The sequence below is a fragment of the Lissotriton helveticus genome, chromosome 3_1, assembly GCF_964261635.1.
Source record: "Lissotriton helveticus chromosome 3_1, aLisHel1.1, whole genome shotgun sequence".
Taxonomy (NCBI): Eukaryota; Metazoa; Chordata; class Amphibia; order Caudata; family Salamandridae; genus Lissotriton; species Lissotriton helveticus.
Window position 1 is genome coordinate 1,856,223,304 of NC_136061.1, and position 19,031 is coordinate 1,856,242,334.

General features: G+C 48.8%; 1 protein-coding gene across 5 annotated transcripts in view; it reads left to right on the forward strand.

Moving 5' to 3' along the window:
- The window catches only part of SLC25A22 (solute carrier family 25 member 22), a 288,778-nt gene that overhangs the window by 234,459 nt on the left and 35,288 nt on the right, over positions 1 to 19,031 (forward strand). For all 5 annotated transcript variants that reach the window (XR_013608855.1, XM_078682804.1, XM_078682808.1 and 2 more), the window contains 2 exons: positions 5,189 to 5,363; positions 7,021 to 7,175. Coding sequence is in view for 4 of the 5 variants with exons in the window: in XM_078682804.1 (XP_078538930.1) it covers positions 5,189 to 5,363; positions 7,021 to 7,175 (330 nt within the window). In the remaining variant the exon portion in view is untranslated. The remainder of the gene's footprint in view (positions 1 to 5,188; positions 5,364 to 7,020; positions 7,176 to 19,031) is intronic.

The following is a 19,031-nucleotide window of genomic DNA, read 5'->3' on the forward strand; positions in this document are numbered from 1 at the left end:
TAAAAGTAAATATTTAAAATTAGTTTACGTTTATATTTTAAATTCAAAATACTTTTAATAGTTTGTTTCAAAGAATAATAAACGTTAATAATTGTCCCTATACTTTCCTTTTGGGAGATTCTCATCATGGAGGGGGAGAGCTGTACCGATCTGTGCCAAGTTAGTTCAATGTAACCTTACCTTTGTTAATCTTGTTTTAGGAGACTCCACCTCCTTATTTGAGGGGGTGGAGACATGCAAGTCTACAGCTATGTGTAAATCTATACTCAGAAGTGCTGAATAACAAATACGTGTAAAGTTACTCCTAGCTGTAGTAGTAAATTCACACAAGGAGTAAATATACACGAGTATATTTACGTTTGGGACTAGACCCCTCTGTGACTGTCGAAATATATTGCAGGAAAATGCTGTTGTTTTTCTTTGTTGTAGTCGTTTAGTAGAAAACAATTTTGCTCTCAATAATCATAGTTGTTTTCATTTGCAGCAGAGCAAGAATTTAAGTGAGCCTTATGTTAATAAAGTCCCCTTTCTAGAGCAATGCATGAGCTATTAGGGAGGGTGACACCAGTGTCTCAGAGAGATAATGGCGGCCCCGTGTGGGGAGCATGGGTTATCACTCTCTGGCTGGCAGGAAACCGTGATCTTTTCACCGAAAACTCCTTGTTACCAGCCCTGTCAAGTATCACGCATCAAGGGTTATACTAAAGTATTTTAGTGCTGGTGTCCGCATCGCCAAACTAAAATGCATTAGTCAAGCATTTAAGCACCCCTCCAACTACCCCAAGCGGCTGCAGCGAAGGCGCGGTTGGCAGAGTGGCTATAGACTGAGTGCTCAAACTAACAAAAATACACAATACATGAACTCTGGGTGCCTTGGGGAAATCATTTAATCTCTCACATCAGGCAAGCCCAGCTAACAATTACGTGCTGACATGGGGCGGACATGGTGGTCATAAACAATAAAAGACAGACCATCCGATGCCACACATGAAGATATGTGAGCGTGACACCTTTCTTATTGATCTAATAAACGCTGGCACTGTGCAGGCAAACCAATTCCCATCAGCGAGTGACAATACCCCACGTGGATCAGGGCACAGCACCTGACAAGGGACTTGCCCCACTGCACTGACCACACAGGGTGATTTCTTGACTGTGCCCCATGCTGCCAGAATGGTGCCTTTTTGTGCCAGGACAACCAGGAGAAGGTCGCACTGACTGACTGACACGTCATTTCTTGTGTGAACAGTGAGTATACCACTTATTAGTAACGGCAAGCGGTCAGAGCTGCAGTGGCGGCTCCTCCGCTATGGCAGAGGAGCATCGCCTCACTCCTTTTAAGCAGTGCCAAGTAGAAACATAAAATCATAATAACTTAGAAGTATTGTCATTTTATGCTTCGTGTCCTGCGGCTTTGCGGGCGGCAGGTGGGCAGGGCTGCTCTGCTCTCGGAGCAGGGGAGGAGTGGTGTGCCCACTCCTAAGTGCGCAATGACTCTTTCGTCAGCCCCCTCGGGCCGCTCACACCAGTCATGTGCGCTTTCCCCGTTCTCCATGCAGGCTGCATTACAACCTGCATGAAGAACATGCCGACCCCTCCAGCCCATGGCTGAGCGCCCTGTCAAGACGCTCAGACCAATCACAATGCTGCATTGCAGCATTTTGCTTGGCTTAGGTGAAGGAGCATGGCTGCCTGATTCCTGTCTTGGAGTCGGAGGCTGAAGAGCAGGAGCAGAGACTCAAGACCTGGCCTCAAAGTAAGTTTTTTTTAAATTTTATTTTTGTATTCCCCCTCCCCCTACCTGACTCTCCACCCCTGTTCAGAGCGGGCTGTGCCGGAGGCCACAGGATGCTGTTTACCAGCGTTATGTTATTGTTCTCTACGGCCCCTTATGGCCGCATGGAACCCGGAAGCAAAATGTTTTATTTTATTATGCCCACACTAGTGTAATTGACTTTAGTGACGAGGGGAAACATCCTTTACCACGCGGATTTTACTCCGCGTGGCCTTTAGAACGCGTCCGTTACAACGCAAGTGGTAACCACGACTTGCGCTGGAGGGCGCTAGAGGATTAAAAATAGTATATTTACTATTCCAACACCTTCCCTAGTGTCCACGGGGACTGGTGTTAGAATAGTAAATTATACTATTCGAAATCCGTGCCCCCAACGCAAGTCGTGGTAACGACTTGCGTTGTAAGGGACGCGTTGTAAAGGAATGCGTTGTGACAGTACGCGTCGTACCGTCATACATCCGTGACGAGAGCTGTTGCTTGTGACTCTTTGTATGGTAGGGCACAGACTGCAGCCCTTAGCCCCCCTACCCACTCCAGCTGAAGAACGTCAGCCTCAAGGCTTCTCTGCTGAAGGTAAAGCTAGCGGGCGAAGCTCTCAGCCTGGAAGACGCTCTCCAGGCACTTGTGGAATGGCAGCAGTCCGATGAGTCACACACTCTCAGTCTAATGCACTGTCCTCAATGACTGCACTATCCTCATCTGATCTCTGCAGCATGTGCTTAGGCATTCTAGGCCACAATTCCTGTTAGTTTACACTGCTCAGAGGCATGTTTTTCTAAATTTAAATTTCAGGCTGGGAGCACAGAAATGCCAGGGGATGAAGGTGGGTTATGTTGTGTTTCACACAGAGAATGCTTGGTATTTATGTATTCATCATCAAAGTGGTGTGCGGCAATTTCGAACTCTATGCAGCTGTAAAAGCCAAGCTGGCAGTATCATATGTAATATGCTGCTCTGAAGCCAGGTTTAAATATCCGCTGAAATTTGAAACCGCAAAAGAGATAATGCCTAAATGGGCTTGCACTCTTAACTTCTCCACCAGCCACTGCGGCCTAGGTCTCATGACAAAACAGAATCTGAGAAAAAAATATTCTATAACTATTTTGTTCGTATTTGATTTTAGGTAACTACATACACAATAACCACATACCTAAATGAAAGATGATATGCATTCTTTTAAGATAACGTCATGAAACCCTAATTACTTAACTCAATCACTGAAGATGTTTTTGTGTGCGACTAAAGAGAAACATTTTTTTTCCATGGTTGGCACAGTGGGACGGGGTAGTGACTTCTACATTATAGTTCTACTAGGTCACAGCTTGTGACTGACACCACTGTCGATATTCACAATGTTTTAAAATTGTACTACATACACTATAAGGTAGGCTGCCTCAAAATATGTAGAGATTTAGGGCCTCATGTAGGTAAATAGTATTTACCGATTCGTAAGTACCGAATTTTACTGATTCGGTATTTACAAATCGGTAAATGCTATGTAGCTAAAAATTACCGAATCGTTAAGATTCGGTATTTACCGAATCGGTATTTACCGATTCGGTAATTGCCATTCATTCCTATGGGCCTGGAGGCCCATAGGAATGAATGTCAATTACCGTATCGGTAAATATCGATTCGGTAAAAGGGGGAAAACATTGAAGGGTGGCAGGGTGTCACTTTGACTCCCTGTTGCACCCCTCAATTGTTTATGGGTGCACATGTTACAGACATACATGTCCTAAGAGCATGTATGTCTGCAACATGGCACTGAAGCAATTTGCATTAAATTGTTTTTTTCTTTTTATTCCCGTTATTTACCACCAACTTGTAGTTGGTGGTAAATAACAAATCCTAACATGGGATAAGCACTCATTTAAGTGCTCCCTACATTAGGAATTCGGTAATTTACCGAATCGGTATTTAAGAAATCGGTAATTTACTGATTCCTTAAATTACCGAATCGGTAAATTACCGAATCCTTAATTTCGGTCCCCTACATAAGAAAATCCCATTACGGGTCGGTAACGGCCGAAATTCGTTAATTTCGGCCGTTACCGACCGGTAATGAACCACCTACATCTGGCCCTTAGTGTTAATTATCAATCAAGTGTTGACCTTTCATTTCAGGGTTTTTTCATGAGTTTAAATATATTTTAGAGCTTCTCATTTTACAAAGGGTTGCAATTTGTGATATGTCTCTCTCTCCAGGCACTTCATTGCTTGGTTTTACTCGCAAGACAGTGTCACTGTAAGTGTCACACATTTGGCAGCTGAATGTCACTCATAAGTGCACTAAAACCATGGAAATGTCACACATATGGAACCTGAAAACATGGCAGCTGCGTGTTACCCATCTATTTGTCTTTTACGTATTTAAGTGCAGTGGGTCTGGCTTCCTCTATCCAACTAGGTTGACCTATATAAACAGATGATGAAAAGTAAGCTAGAAATAAAACTGGTGAACAAGGCACGAAGTAAGCCGCATTTCAGGGATGATCATATCTTATGATCATATCCTTATAGTGATCAGTGTATTATTAAATGTTAGACTATTGTTAAATTACAGTCTGCAGCGGTTCCAATAACTACTTTCACAGAAATTGCTGGACCCGTGAATTATTTTCCATAATTTACTAGAACTACTTTAGCCTATAAAATCAGTCTGTAGTCTGATTTATTTCTTGACTCACTAAATAGACAAAACCCACAATCCAGGTTAATCAATCGGCTGGACAAAAACTGACCCTCCCATGCAATCAGTAAATGCTTTTAGCTCAATATTGCAAAGAGCAGCTGCAACGTCCTTCACTTCTAAAGATAAATCTATCCCATTTCCTTTAGCGCATTGGAGAACAGGTTGACCCCTTCCAAATATATTTTAAGACCATGGAATAGTGAGAGAACACGGTGCCTTCTTCACCCTAGGACTTTGTTGTGCACCCATTGTATTCCTGTGACAGCTCTGTGCACTAACATTATCCAGAACACACAAATCACAATTTGCCACCTTCTGCCTAGCCTGGCGTACATTTGTGTGCAAAACTGAAATTGTGACTTTTTAGTAGAAAATGTTTGTACAAGGACACAAAATATCTTCACACGGCAGTTACTCACTGTAGGGGCATGGTGTTGTCCCAGAGCTGCTATGCATTGTAGTACAGCAGGGCTGAGTCGGAACATCACGCTTTTGTCTGGCACTGCAGCAAGATGTACCCGCCCTTCATTTAACAAAGATAACTAAAAAAAGACTGATAAAACAGACAAACCATAATTTCCTGACCGGAAACTGCCTTTCCCTGGTGTAAACACGTTTCAGAATTGTATGACACGAGGTATAAGATATGTGAATGTGTGTCAATGTCTAATTTCCGGTGTTCTCTTCTTCTCATGTAGCTGCTCAGAGAAAGATGATGTCTGCAGAGGCCCAGATAAGTACCGCTGCAGGGACAGCAGTAGCTGCGGAGTCGGTGGCCCAGCCTCGACCTACAGCAATGCAGATCAGCAGGGAGCTGTTCAAGGCCAAAGGCATCGCGGGACTCTACAAAGGCCTCGGGGCCACGCTGGTAAGGTAGGTGTCGGAAATGCACTGAGCGGGAGACCAAGGTACCAAATGAATTCCATCACCAAGTCGTGGCATGCTCCCTGCACTGGGCAACGACAAAGTTCCCGAAGTGCAGCAGGGATCTAGTCACCCTTGATGTTGCTAAAGTGCTCTTGTGAACAGCGTTTGGAGGTGGCTCGCTCAAGCCAATTGTTACACCTTGATCGCTCAACCGAATTCCAGAATACTGGCTATGGGGGATTCTCTAGTCGTGGTAACATCTCCTATCAGGCTAAATGTGATAGTCCTAGAATAGGTTAGATTGTTCTTTTTTTTGCCAGACTGTACCTTATTTGTTATATTTCATGGCAAAATGTCTCTGCGATCCTTGCTGTTGTGGCCCTCCGTGGTTTGTTGCCATAAATTATGATCAAAATCTGAAGAGCCTTGTGTGGTCTGGAAGACAGGGTCATCCTTATCAAAATGTTATTTGCATTTGTAAAGCCCACTATCACCCGCAAGGGTATCCTGGTGCTGAGCAGGTGTGTGTGCCTAGCCCTGCCTATGAAGTAGGTTGGTTAATTGAAAAGTCAGGTCTTCAGCTTATTGTGGAATTCAAGAAGAGAGGTGGCGGCTGTGATGTGGAGTTGGAGGTCATTCTAAGCTTTAGGAGCAATGTAAGATCACGCCTGTACTCCTAATCGGGTTCTTTGTACGTGTGGGATGTGTGGGTTTGAGTCCTTTGGAGCAGAGGTGTCTGGGTGGTTGGTGGAAGGAGACGTGACTTTTAAGGAAGGTGGGGCTTGAGTTTTGTAGTGCCCTGAATGTGTCTGAGAAGTTTGACTTGAGCAAGTTTCTGTGTCAGTAACCATTGTAGTTCCCTGAGGTGTGGTCTGATGTGAGTTGTGTATGGGAGGTTGAGAATGTGTCTGGCTGAAGAGTACTGGATGGTTTATAGCCTTCTAGTGAGTTGCTTTTGTGATCCTGGCATTGAAGGTATTTTCATATTCTAATTTGCTGGTGACTAGTGTGTGAGTGACTGTTCTTCTAGTGTTGTGTGGAAGCCATTTGAAGATCTTCCTCAGCATCTTCAAGGTGTGGAAGCAGGGTACAGTGACAGTTTGACTTGTGCGGTCATGTCCAGTTTGCTGATGATGATTATTCCAAGGTTCCTGGTATGGGTTCTGGGTGTGGGTACAAGTTCGGTCGTCCCCCATTTGGAGTCCCATGATAATGTGTTCTTTGCCGAAGATCTCTTCTTCTGCCTTGTCAGTTTAATGAACATGGCACTTTTGGAGCTCTATGAATATTCCAGAGTATCGCTGCAAAACGTGTTGAATGAGTTTCTGACATATCAGTAGTTGTGCAGAATGCAAAACTTGACAAAGCTACTGTGCTTATGAGGCTGTTACGGTGTCTGACTGTTCGTACCGATAAGGTGTTTGACTGTACCCATCCAGACTGGTTGTGACAACAAAAGCTTGGTGTTCTACTCCTTGGAATTCACAATGTTGAAACAAGTTTAACTGATTAAGAGAAGTCTGTGGCCATCTTTGCTCGTTCACGCAAACATAGCAATAACTCAGTGGTGGACCTTTTGCTGCAATACAATTTTTTTTCTTCTTAGTATACATGTGCTGAAAGTAATGCTTTCTGAGAGACCTTTTTATTTGTGTCGTTTTAGGGACGTCCCATTTTCAATCGTTTACTTCCCCCTCTTTGCCAATCTGAACCACCTGGGACAGAAGTCTGGCGAAGAAAAATCACCATTTTATGTCTCCTTCCTCGCTGGCTGCGCAGCGGGCAGCATAGCAGCAGTGGCGGTCAATCCTTGTGATGGTGAGTAGAATACGGGAACATAGGTCTGGTCTGTAAAATACCACGAATACTTGGCGGGAGATAAAGGGGATCGGAAGTTGACAGGCCTTGAAATGATTCAGAAGGGATTTCTCTTGTACATAATTTGTATTGTACATTTATTATTTCCAGTCTTGCAGTAATCCAACTGTACGATACGAAGGGCCAAAAACAAAGCAATTAGTTAACCTCTAATGCATGTAGTACGATGAGGCACAGTACTCCTGTAGTAGTGCACTTTCATCCGATTTTAGTCAATACTAGTGACATGATTTACAAATCTGGTGCCTAGTGGGAGTACTTACAATGGCAATATGCATTTTGACAGACTTGCGGTGGGGGAAACATGGCAATTGCTCCAAATGTTTTTAAAACTTCTGCATGGGGTGGTCCACTTTCCCCAATTTGTTTATGATTGACATATTGATATTGCGATAAACATCAAGCACCGAGATAAATCGTTTCTGTGGCATGCAGCCATTATCATCCTCACTGTCTGCTATGAAAATGTATGCACAAGTTAAAAGTATGCACAACTTGACATTTTACATTGTTTTTTAAATTGGGTGTCAGCTATTGGGATTTGCTTTATGTTATGATACATTGCATTGTTTCTTTAGCAATGTATTTCTCTGCCCTCTGTTTCTGGACTTTGTACAATTTATCGTAACACATGAAATATTCAACTAACATTACCAATGCTGACCTAAAATTGTTTTATATGTGTGTATTCGTTCACCTTGAAGCATCTGCTTCTCTTTTTTTTTCGCAAGTATGTTTAAGATTGGCAGGTTTGGACAACAATACAATTGATATAAAGGCAAATGAAAATGAAATGCATTACAATATTTGAAACAAATAATTTAGAATATATGTTTGCCATTCTGGGTTTTCCCTTCCCCATGCGCTGTACTACTACTGTCATTCTATTTTTATTGTACTGCAGCAAACAACATGGAAATGTTGTTCATGATTGACTTGCCTCTTACATCTCCTACCATACATGGTTAGTAAGAATTACACGAGTGACCAGCACCAGCGACACACCTTCAGGAACCATGAGTTACACTTCTGTGTTGAATATCAAGGAAATGGTTTTCTGAAAGTCACATATGCAATGAGGTGGCCTTATTATTTTCGATTCATGGGTTATTGCCTGAGACAACATGGGGAGATGCATCTATAAACAAAGCCAGGTGTACTTGCTCGAGAGGGGTCTCCTAGAGGTCTGCACATCACCTAGAGCTGATCCTCGGGAAAGAGACTGCTCTGTTTGATAGCTCTGAGAACTTCTGATATGTTGTCTCAGGTGACTGAGCTGGGCCGGTGCTACTCATCTATCAGAACCATTTGATGGCGTGGACAAAGCCATAACAAGAATTACAGCAAGCATGAGACTGTATCTTGCTTTTCGCTGTTTCATGACCCCCGGCTTTGATGGTTTTAAATACATATGGAGACTGGAGAGATTCCACCTGTCCCTCTCAGCAGAGTACCTCATGCCTCACCCCTTTGCCCTACACCATTAATATTTGTAAAAGAGAGGCGCTTTATATCTCTGCTGTGAATTGCCTGCTTTTATATTTGTGTTTGACGAGAAACTATTCTTCAATTGACAGATATCTTTCAAAGCCACTCTTCCTCTTGTTCTCAGTAGATCATTTCTTGGGAACATTTTTCCCAAGGAGGCGGGATGTCTCTAACAAAAATTCAAGTACCTGGCCTAGATATAAGCAAGGCCTTCTTTCTTCATCTTCTGTGACGTCTTAAATGGATTCGAGCTCTCGGTATGCCCATAGGTGTCCTATTGAACAGAAATGTAGCATCACCACACTGAGGACTTCAGCAAAGGCTTCCTAATGCACTGCTGCATTGGGACAAAAAGAGAGCCTGGCCCAGTACAGCAGAGGTCTTGCTTCCACTGGCCCAGCAGTTGGCTCGAATGCCCTAGGAGTGCTCAAGGGTATTCCTAGCAAAGTATATAATAAAACATTTTCCTTGTACTTGGGCGTTTAGTTAGAAAGTATCCCAGAATTCTGCTGCCTGCAGTGCAGCTAACAATACCCACACTTGATACAGTGCAAGCGCTTCTTTACCTGCCTAACCAATAAAGCACCAGTTGAACCTCAGCCACTCCATGCTGACTGCACCAGACATTCATGCCTAATGTGATCCAGTTAAGCTGATTCCGCAATATCTTCCTCCAAGATATTTACATTGTAGTGTAGCTTCTGTGACTAAACCTCCCGGCACAGATTGCATCCCTTAACTAGCCCCATCCAGCTTTGATAATACTGAATTCAACTCTGTTGAAAGCCCCCAGTAATCTCCCTGTGGCATTTGGGTCTCTTGCCAGCAACAATGCATAATATGTGTAGGGTAGAACTGGCATTTTTATCCTGCCAGTCTGCGTTACGACCTGTGCTCCTTTTTGCTTTCCAAAAGCCACCCGCCATATAATATGAAGAAGGTTACATTCCTATATTATGCTTGTGCAAATGTTACAGGACAATTACTTGAACTTCGTTTCCTTCTTCTGAAATGTAGAATACTTGCACATACGGTATTTGAGACTGGAGGGTGTAACTTAGCTTTGAGTGCTTTGAAACCCACCTACCAAAGAGAAACACCCCTTTAAAAGCAATATAAAGACAAGCAAGTGAGGGGGGCGTGGCTTGGACGCCGATGGCGGAGGTCGCCTAGCGTCTTAGCTCCGCGGCCGAGCTCCTATTTATCCTGTTGTAGGGGATCCCTGGAGACACCATTACCCCTCCGGCACACTTCTGAAGGCCCGCTTGCCCTCCCACGATCTTGACGGCCCGCGGAAACCTCTGGACGGAGTAAACAGCCGAGAGAAGACGGCGGCGAAGGAAAGCCCAAGATGGCGCCGACGCTGTACTGAGGGCGACCGGGACCCCGAGATGCGCGGTAGCCCTGCCGCGTCAAGCGTTACCCACCCCCGCTAGGACAGTCCGTCGCCTACTACCCCGAGGATCCCCATGCCGGGGGCCTGAGGCTGGGACCGGGTGAGGGGCGGAGGCGCGGGGGAGGGGCGGCGCGACCCGACCGCAACCGGGAGGAGGTTCGGACTACTGCCGGCAGTGGAGATGTGACCGTCTGACCAGGAGCTCGCCGAGTGGCGCTGGCAGACCGGCTGCGAGCATTGCGGGACACTCCTGGGCCCCTGGCAGTACTGATTATGTGCCGATAAGCTCCATGATGTGGCACTGAGATGCGGCGGACGGGGGAGGAGCGGTGAAGACGGAGGGCCCATTGGTGAGGCTGCCCTTCATACCAGGACATTACGTGAGGGAAAACGTGGCCCACTGCTGGCCTGAGGAGGGCGCCTGAAGACGATGCCCGAGAGCTGACACAGCCCCCTGTACTCGCAGAAGAGAGTCCTACGCCGAGCGTTACGAGGGGGTGAGGATGCTGTTGACCTGCAGGGACCTCCAGAGGGCCTGAGATCCAGGAGTACAACCCCAGAACTCTGGGGGGGAAGCGTCTCTACTATTACCCCCGCCGGCCTCCTGTGCGACAGCGGACACGTGCTTCCTGACCAGAAAGTGACCGCGCACAGCCACGGTCGGCGCCCCGGGAGCTTGCTCTGGCCCGACATCGGGCGGCCGCCCTGCCTATCATCTGCCGACCTACTGACCTGACTGGAGGCGGCGCAGTGGGGAGCGACACCGGCATAAGCTTGACCGGCCCCGATTCAGTGGTGCTTGACCGCCGCACACCTCCAGCCATGGGGAAACCGAAAGGCCCGAAGGGGGGTGCCCACGCGGCATCGGACGCTGAACCGCCGGACAACGAGGAACGATCTCACATGGACACTCCAGGGGACCCCCCTATCCAAGCGCAGCTGGATAAGATCCTGCAGGCGATCACGGAGACCAGGTCAGCCTTACGAGAGGACATTGCGCAGGTGGCGACGGGCTTGGGTCTCCTACGGGCGGATCATGGCAAGCTCTCTGACCGAGTGAAGGAAGTTGAAGGATCGGTGAGGCACTTGGAACCGGCGCAGAAAGTTCTGGACGCAACGATGAAGGACGCCTTGACCCGCATAGAAGCGCTGGAAAAGCGAGCGGAGGATGCGGAAGGGAGGAACAGGAGAAATAACATACGCGTGGTTGGCCTTCCCGAAAAAATTGAAGGCGGGGACATGGTGGAGTACCTGGAAAACTGGTTGCGGGCAACAGTGGCGCTGGAGGGATTGTCCCCTTTGTACACATTAGAGCAGGCGCACAGAGTACCAGCCCGACCCCCGCTACAGGGCCGACCCCCCCGTCCGGTGGTGGCGCGGCTGCTCCATTTCCGAGACAGGGACCTTATACTCCAAGCTGCCAGACAGAACGGTCCTCATCAGGTGGACAACAGCCGAGTGAACATTTTCCCGGACTACACCTATGAAACGCAAAGGCGTAGTTCATCCTTCCTGGCCGTCAAGCGAGAACTACGAACTGAGGGCATCCAGTACTCTCTACTGTTCCCGGCGCGACTTCGTATCATCGTGGATGGCTCCACCAAGTTTTTTGACACCCCGGATGAGGTATGCGATTGGCTGGGACTGTACAGAGCGGGCAAAGACGGTTTTGGAACTTCATCTCGAACCGCGACGGATGTTGCACCGCCGAGGAGATCAAAGAGGTTCCGACACCGAAGGGGCAGGACTGCTGGACCGTCCACGCTGGAGACTGCGGCAGAACGGCGTGGGGCATTGGAAATGGTTTCTTCCATTTCTGGCCCTGCGACGGTGCGTGGTGCGGCTCCTTCGGAACCGGGAGAGAGTGGTGGCCAATCGGACACGGAGGGCTCCGAGACGGATAGCGTGAGACTTCCGGTGGTTACCCCAGAGACAGCTGAAGGACTACTGGATGAACAATAAAGATATGGGGTGAGGAGGTTCTGGGTGGGGGACTGCGGGAGGGGGGGCATGCGTGGGAGTCGAGGGGCTCAGGAGGGTAAATGTTATACTCGCTAGTTGCGGGAGGGGGGTTGTAGGGACTCCCCTATGCACGTTCTGATATTGTAGAGTTTGGCCGCGCCGCGACCTGCGGAGGGATCCCGCATCGGCGCTCGGTCCCCCACATTGCCCTTAAGGCACGCCTACGGTGACTACCGGAAGGTTAGGGGGAGGGGAGGTTTTGGAAACTACAGTTTGGATGGGGACTAGATGGTGCCATTTGGAACCTGTTCTGGGGGGGGTGGATGGGGGTTCATGTTTACAAGTTGAGTTCAAGTTGGAGAGGGGGGGACTCGTCATCGGGGAGGATGTTGTTGAGCATTTACCCTTAGCTGTGCAGTGCGCGGAGAGACTGATGCATGCGACATGGGACAATGGCTGATTTCTCAAACCTGAAATGCGTCACCTGGAATGTGCGGGGCCTGCACACCATGTCAAGACGTCACAAGGTCCATGCTTATTTAGTGCGTAGAGGGGTACAGATCGCTTTGCTACAAGAAACGCATCTCAATAAAACCGAGGGACTTGTGCTACAGCGTAGATGGCGGGGACAGGTATACTGCACTTCATACTCGGCTTATGCGAGAGGCGCGCTGATCTGGATAAAGGCGGGAGTACCCTTGCAGGTAGATGATCACACTATAGATCCTGAGGGGAGGTATGTCGCGCTAGCAGGGAAGCTTGGGGGCAGGGATTTGAGCATCTGCTGCATTTATGCGCCCAATACGGACCAGCTCGCCTTTTTTAATGCACTATCGGGTTCTCTAGCTCGTTACTTGTCGGGACCAGTCCTGATGGGTGGGGACTTTAACTCGGTGCTCGACGTTGACTTAGACAGATCATATCCTCCCCTCCCGGACTCCCCGGCCCATAGAGTGGCGAAGGGTAGACTGACTTGGCAGACTCAGTGGGGACTAACGGATATATGGCGGGCGCATAACCCGGGTACTCGAGATTACTCACACTTTTCAGGAATGCATGAATTGCATGTGAGGTTGGACAGCTTCCTAGGGTCTAGGGAGGTGGCCGCTACGGCGGTACGCTCCGAATTTCTGACGAGGACGATCTCTGACCACAACCCTCTATTGCTAGACCTTAGATGGATTCATGGGGCCCCTTGTGTGCCTTCCTGGAAATTGCGGCCGGAGTTGCTAGAGGATCAGGTGTTTCGCGGAGACCTGGAGGATAAGATAGCAAGCTTTTTTGCGATTAACGAGGGTACGACGTCGGAGCGAGCCACGGAGTGGGATGCCTTTAAGGTCGTGGTGAGAGGTTATTGCATAACGCAAAAGGTGGGAGTGCGCCGCGTACTTCTGGAAGACCTGACCAAAGCTGACCGGGTCCTCCGTGACCTGGAGCTTTCCCGCCCTGGCCGCCCAGAGCTTCAGCAGCAGATCCTAGCGGCTAAAGAGGCGGTGGCGGTTGAGGTTGACGACTACGTAGCTACGACTATAAGACCTACCTATCTAGATCACTGGCGGAAGGCGACAAATCAAGTGGGCTGTTAGCTTGGCTTGCTAACCCTGCTAGACGCTCCTCTCCCACCGTGGCGATGAGGACGGACGGGAATGGGGAGGTTTACACTCCGTCTGCAATCCTTCATTGCTTCCGGAGTTACTACGAGCGGCTGTATCGTAGCCGACTACAACCGGACACTTCCCCGACGGATGCTTTCCTGAGGGACCTACCTATCCCCACTCTTGAATCGGAACAGGCGAAGGCCCTGGGTCGCGATGTGGAACTATGCGAGATTAAAGGGGCGATCAAAAGAATGGCGCGTAACAAAACGCCGGGCCTTGACGGCCTGCCTGTGGAATTTTATTCCGCATACTCGGATATCCTAGCCCCAAAGCTCCTGCAGGTTTACAAGGAAGCAAAGTCCTTAGGAAGATTACCGGGCTCGATGCGGGAAGCACTGGTGATACCTCTTCTGAAACCGGGTCGTGAGGGAACGGACCCGGCCTCTTATAGACCACTATCGATGCTCACGGTAGACTACAAGATCTTGAGCTGCATATTAGCCGAGCGGTTGCTGGAACACATGGGCTCCCTGGTACACGCCGACCAGGCGGGCTTCATCCCCAAACGCAACACGACAATGAACATTCGACGACTTCTCAGACTATTAGAGATGGAGCACGAGGATGCCCCCGACCCTATGATTCTCTCGATCAACCTGGAAAAGGCCTTCGACAGCCTAGAATGGGTCTACCTTCGCAGGGTTCTTGAGAGATTTGGATTGGGAGAGGGATTTCTGAAGTGGACCGGAGTGCTGTATACCGCGGCGGTGGCCAGAGTGAAATCGGGCCGGCTGGTGTCCCAGCAGTACCCGGTAGAAAGAGGCACGAGGCAGGGTTGCTCGTTGTCCCCATTGTTGTTTGCTCTAGCTGTGGAACCGCTGGCTATCTCAATCCGCACAGGGGCCTATTATAGGGGACTACAGACTTCGCTGGGTCCCCAATACATTTCCCTGTACGCTGATGACCTGTTGCTCTTTCTCGAGGACGCTGATGCGGCCCTGACGGGAGCAGATTCGGTACTCACGTCTTTTGGGGAGTTATTGGGACTTCGGGTAAATTGGGCTAAGACCTGCCTATTTCCGATGCGTCAGGATGGCCCTCAGCCGGACACTCACAGAGAAATCAGATGGGAACCGGCATGCTTTAAGTACCTGGGGGTACATGTTTATCATCGCCCGATCGACATCCTGGAGGGCAATATCTCCAGGGGCATCCGAGCACTCAAAGGCAGCATGGCCTTCTGGTCTACCCTGCCCCTGTCGTTGGCTGGGCGTATCGCTCTATTAAAAATGGTGGCACTGCCCCGATTGCTGTACTGCTTTCGAACGCTCCCGATATGGATCCCCAGGTCGGTTTTTAGGGGCCTCGACTCCATAATAGTGTCATTCCTATGGGGAGCGGGCCGCCGTAGGGTGGCGCTCGGGACTTTGCTGCGACCGAGAGCGGAAGGAGGGTGGGCGGCTCCGGACTTTGAGACGTATTATTTGGCGGCCCAGTTGCAGTTCTACACCCAAGAAGTCGCGCGTGAGTTCCGAGGCCCGGAAGAGCTGAGGGGCAGTGGCACACCCAGACATGTTTTATCATATATTGCGCTGCAACAGACATTGGAGCTGAAACACCTCACTCAAGAGGACCGCACCGTACGTTCCTGCTGGAACCGTGTACACCGCAGGCTCGGTAGATCGCGACCCTATGCCCCGGAGATCCCGCTGGGAATGCTTACTGCATTACCCCACGGCGGACACTGGTCTCGTCTCAGTGTTTGGGAAGACATGGGGATACAGACGATGGGCGACCTCTACGAGGATGGGGGGCTGCTGCCCTTCCAGACCCTTTTGGATCACTACAACATCCCTAGAGGGGATTTTTTTGATCCACGCGGCACTCACGAGAGCGATTCAGGCTCACTGGAGGACCGGTCACGAGGAACCGCGACTGTCAACGACGTGTCAATATGTCATGATGTCTGCGGGGACAGTTAGGGCGGTGTCGTGCCTCTACTCCAGAATGGTGGAGGAGAAATTAACCCCCTTGACGGCCCTTAAGTCCAAATGGGAGACAGACATAGGCAAGGAAATTCCAGAGACCACATGGTCCCAGCTGCTGCAGAGGGCCTGGAAGGGGACGAGGAATGCACGCTTCCAGTTGGTCCATTTCTATGTGTTGCATAGAGCCTATCTGACCCCGGCGAAACTACAGCAGTATTTTGGTCTGGAGGCGGCAGCCTGTCCTAGATGTAGAACACCCGGAGCGGACCTTATACACATGCTATGGTCCTGCTCCGAGCTGACCTCCTTTTGGTCGATAGTAGGTGACACGCTGACCGCGGTAACTGGTAGATCGTTAAGGGTGGACGTGGAGGTGGGACTTTTACACTGGTTTCCGCATACCCCTAAGACTAAAATTACCAGTAAGTTCATCGATTTGGGTTTACTGTTAGCCAAACGGGAAATTACCAGACACTGGAAGGCGCGAGTTGGTCCGTCGGACGATAAATGGCGCAATGAACTGCTTAAATGGGCGGGGAGTGAGAGCACACTAAGATTCCAACAGGTGAAACGAAGACAAGGTGAAACGAAGACAAGATGAACGGGCGTTAGAGGCGGCGCAGGCTTGGGAAACGATAGTGCAGACCCTGCGCGACCATGACACACATGCTGACACAGACGGTACGGAGGGAGACGACCTGAATCCCACTGTCGCGCCATGATAAAGTAGCGCGGCGCTACCACGGCAGACTCACGGCCACTTTATCCTCAGATGACCACACACAGGTTGTCCTACCGATGACGAGCGGGGGGGGGGTAGGGGTTGGGGGGAGTGAGCTGTCTCTGATCCTATGCAGCACTGGGACGATGAGTAGTGGTGAACAACCCTGTCTTCCACTGGGGGGGAAAGGCGAGAGGAGGGAGGGAGGGGGGATAGTTTTGAGGCAGTTGAATAAAAGCAGATGGGATTTACTCTAGTACCAGTGATTTGTTATGCGACTGGGGAGAAACACGCTTTATGAACATGACATACGCCGCCCGACCCCCGGGTTGTGGGCTAAATGGCCGTGTATGAAGAATAAGTGATTCCCACTCACACTGGATGGTGTACTGATACGGGTGACAACGTTGTACTTACTTACATTTCCTGCAATAAAAATATATTTACAAAAAATAAAAAATAAAGACAAGCAAGTGACAGAGTAAAATCATTGTTTTGAACATTTCTTTGTGCAAAACCTCAGTATATCACGAGACTTGAGGACCCATTTTTGCAGATAAGCATCTTCTTGTCTAAGCGACAATGGCTTACCTTCCACAGTTGTCTCAGACAGTAGCTTCGGGAAGCAGGATACATGGCCCTCAAAGCATAATTCTTGCAAAAGGCCCAGATGGACACTGGCCTTCCGCATACTGTATGAGAAAGGTAGAGTAGGGTTGGTCACAGGTCCACTCAGTCAATTTTCCTGTATGCTCTTTAAGCAGATCCCCTTATTGGCTTTTTAAAGAGTTTGATGGGGTAGGAGATGCACCATAATTTGTCAGGACTCCCACAATTCTAAATCCGCAACTCCCCTGCCTCATCTAATGTCAGAAGAACTGTTAAGTTTCTGGTAGTGGAGCCTCTGCTTGCTCCACCGTCGGAAACCTATAACCTGGTGGCCCATTCGCAAGAGGGATGCCAGGTAAATGCATCTAAATGCCTCTCTTATTTAAGGTGGGTATTCTGCAGATAGTTTTCCTGCCTGCTTCTGCCATGTGAAGCATTGTTGACCTGGGAAGGACTAGGCCCTCACAACACTCCCTGCTCATCAATACCATTGATTATTTGTTCTCAGGAACAAATTTTCGTTTTAGCAGTTTGTTGCTAAGAAACAAACGAACGCCAAGCTGGCTGCCACAACATGGCTTTTCGACCAGCATTAAGCCTCAGCCATTTCAGTGGAAGAACTTTCCTCAGAAATACCCACTTGACGGCAAGTCACTTAAAATATGGCAGGCGGTCTGCTGCATGGTGGACGAAGACGGGGTCTCTTCTCTCCCAGTGGGAAGGGGGCCTTTTGCCATCTCCCAAATGACCCTCATCCTCTCTAGCTATACTTTTGCTTACTGTTTCACATTGCCCTTCATGCCTGTCATTTCCACTTACTGTTTTGTTCTTTGTCGTTTTACTCCATGGGTTTCCCTTTCAAATCTAGTCTCTAATTGTAACGTCTTGTTTTAGGAGTACACTTCTGCTAAAACCCTTACCGCTTGCACTGTGTGTAGGAAGGTAGGATCTGACTGCATAGATACCCCCACTTTTTGCCTGGTGTTTTGCTGGTTTTTGATTAATCTGACTGGGATCCTGCTAATCAGGACCCCAGTCTTATCTGCTTTTGCCTTAAAATGTTATGCCATTTACTTTGTTATACTCCAGATTGGATACTGGGGTACCCTTATAGGTTTCTAGTATATGTTACACGTGTACCCAGGACATAGGTACCCCAGAGGCCTCCCATGGGCTGAAGCATGCATTATGCCACGCATGAGAGGCTATGCAAAAAGGAACTACAGGTCTGCCATTGCAGCCTGTGTAAGCTGGTGCTTGCACCACTTACTTTAGACATAGGTTCACTATATCTAAAGGTGACTGCACCTAAAACTTGTAAGTCACCCCAGAAGCAGGCCTTAACAATCCTGAAGGCAGGGTGCTGGGTTTTACGTGAGAGGAGAGGATGCCTCTGCATGAGCAGAGCCCCTCTGCAGCCTTCAGAGACCATTCCACCGGTTGTCTGTGATTCAGCCAGACATATAGATAGAGGTGCATTATAACCTCACAGTAAATGCTATCTCGAAAACAGCTGAAATAAAACATGTTGTGTTTGGTATCAACCACCTTGGAATCATACCTCCACACCAGTAACTGGTGTGGGATGTATGATTCGACCCTTCTGAAGCGAGCTTCTTGGGGTCACTGGTCTTTCCGGTGCCAGCTCTCGACTCGGTCAGCACAAAATGGATGCTGCCGACCAGGGACACATTTCTGCCCCCCTGCTGCTGAGCCAAGCTCGAGCAGAGGATGGCAGCATAATAGACATCCTGTCATAGGGAGGTGTGACCACCTCCCAGACAGGATTTAGTGTATTGAACTGAAAGTCTGCACCTGGGGCACATTTGGTGTCCCTGTGCATAGTCCAGATCAAACCAGTTCTGGGAGCCGTTGGCTCTTGCTCTGGCACAAAACTGGACAAAGGACATGGGAGTAACCTCCCCTCTGTCCTCACTCTCCCCTAGGAGGGTCCCCTGAATCTGTCCAACCCTCTCCCGTAGGTACATAAGGGCTTACCTGACTGTAAGACTCTAGATTTTACATGGAGAAGAT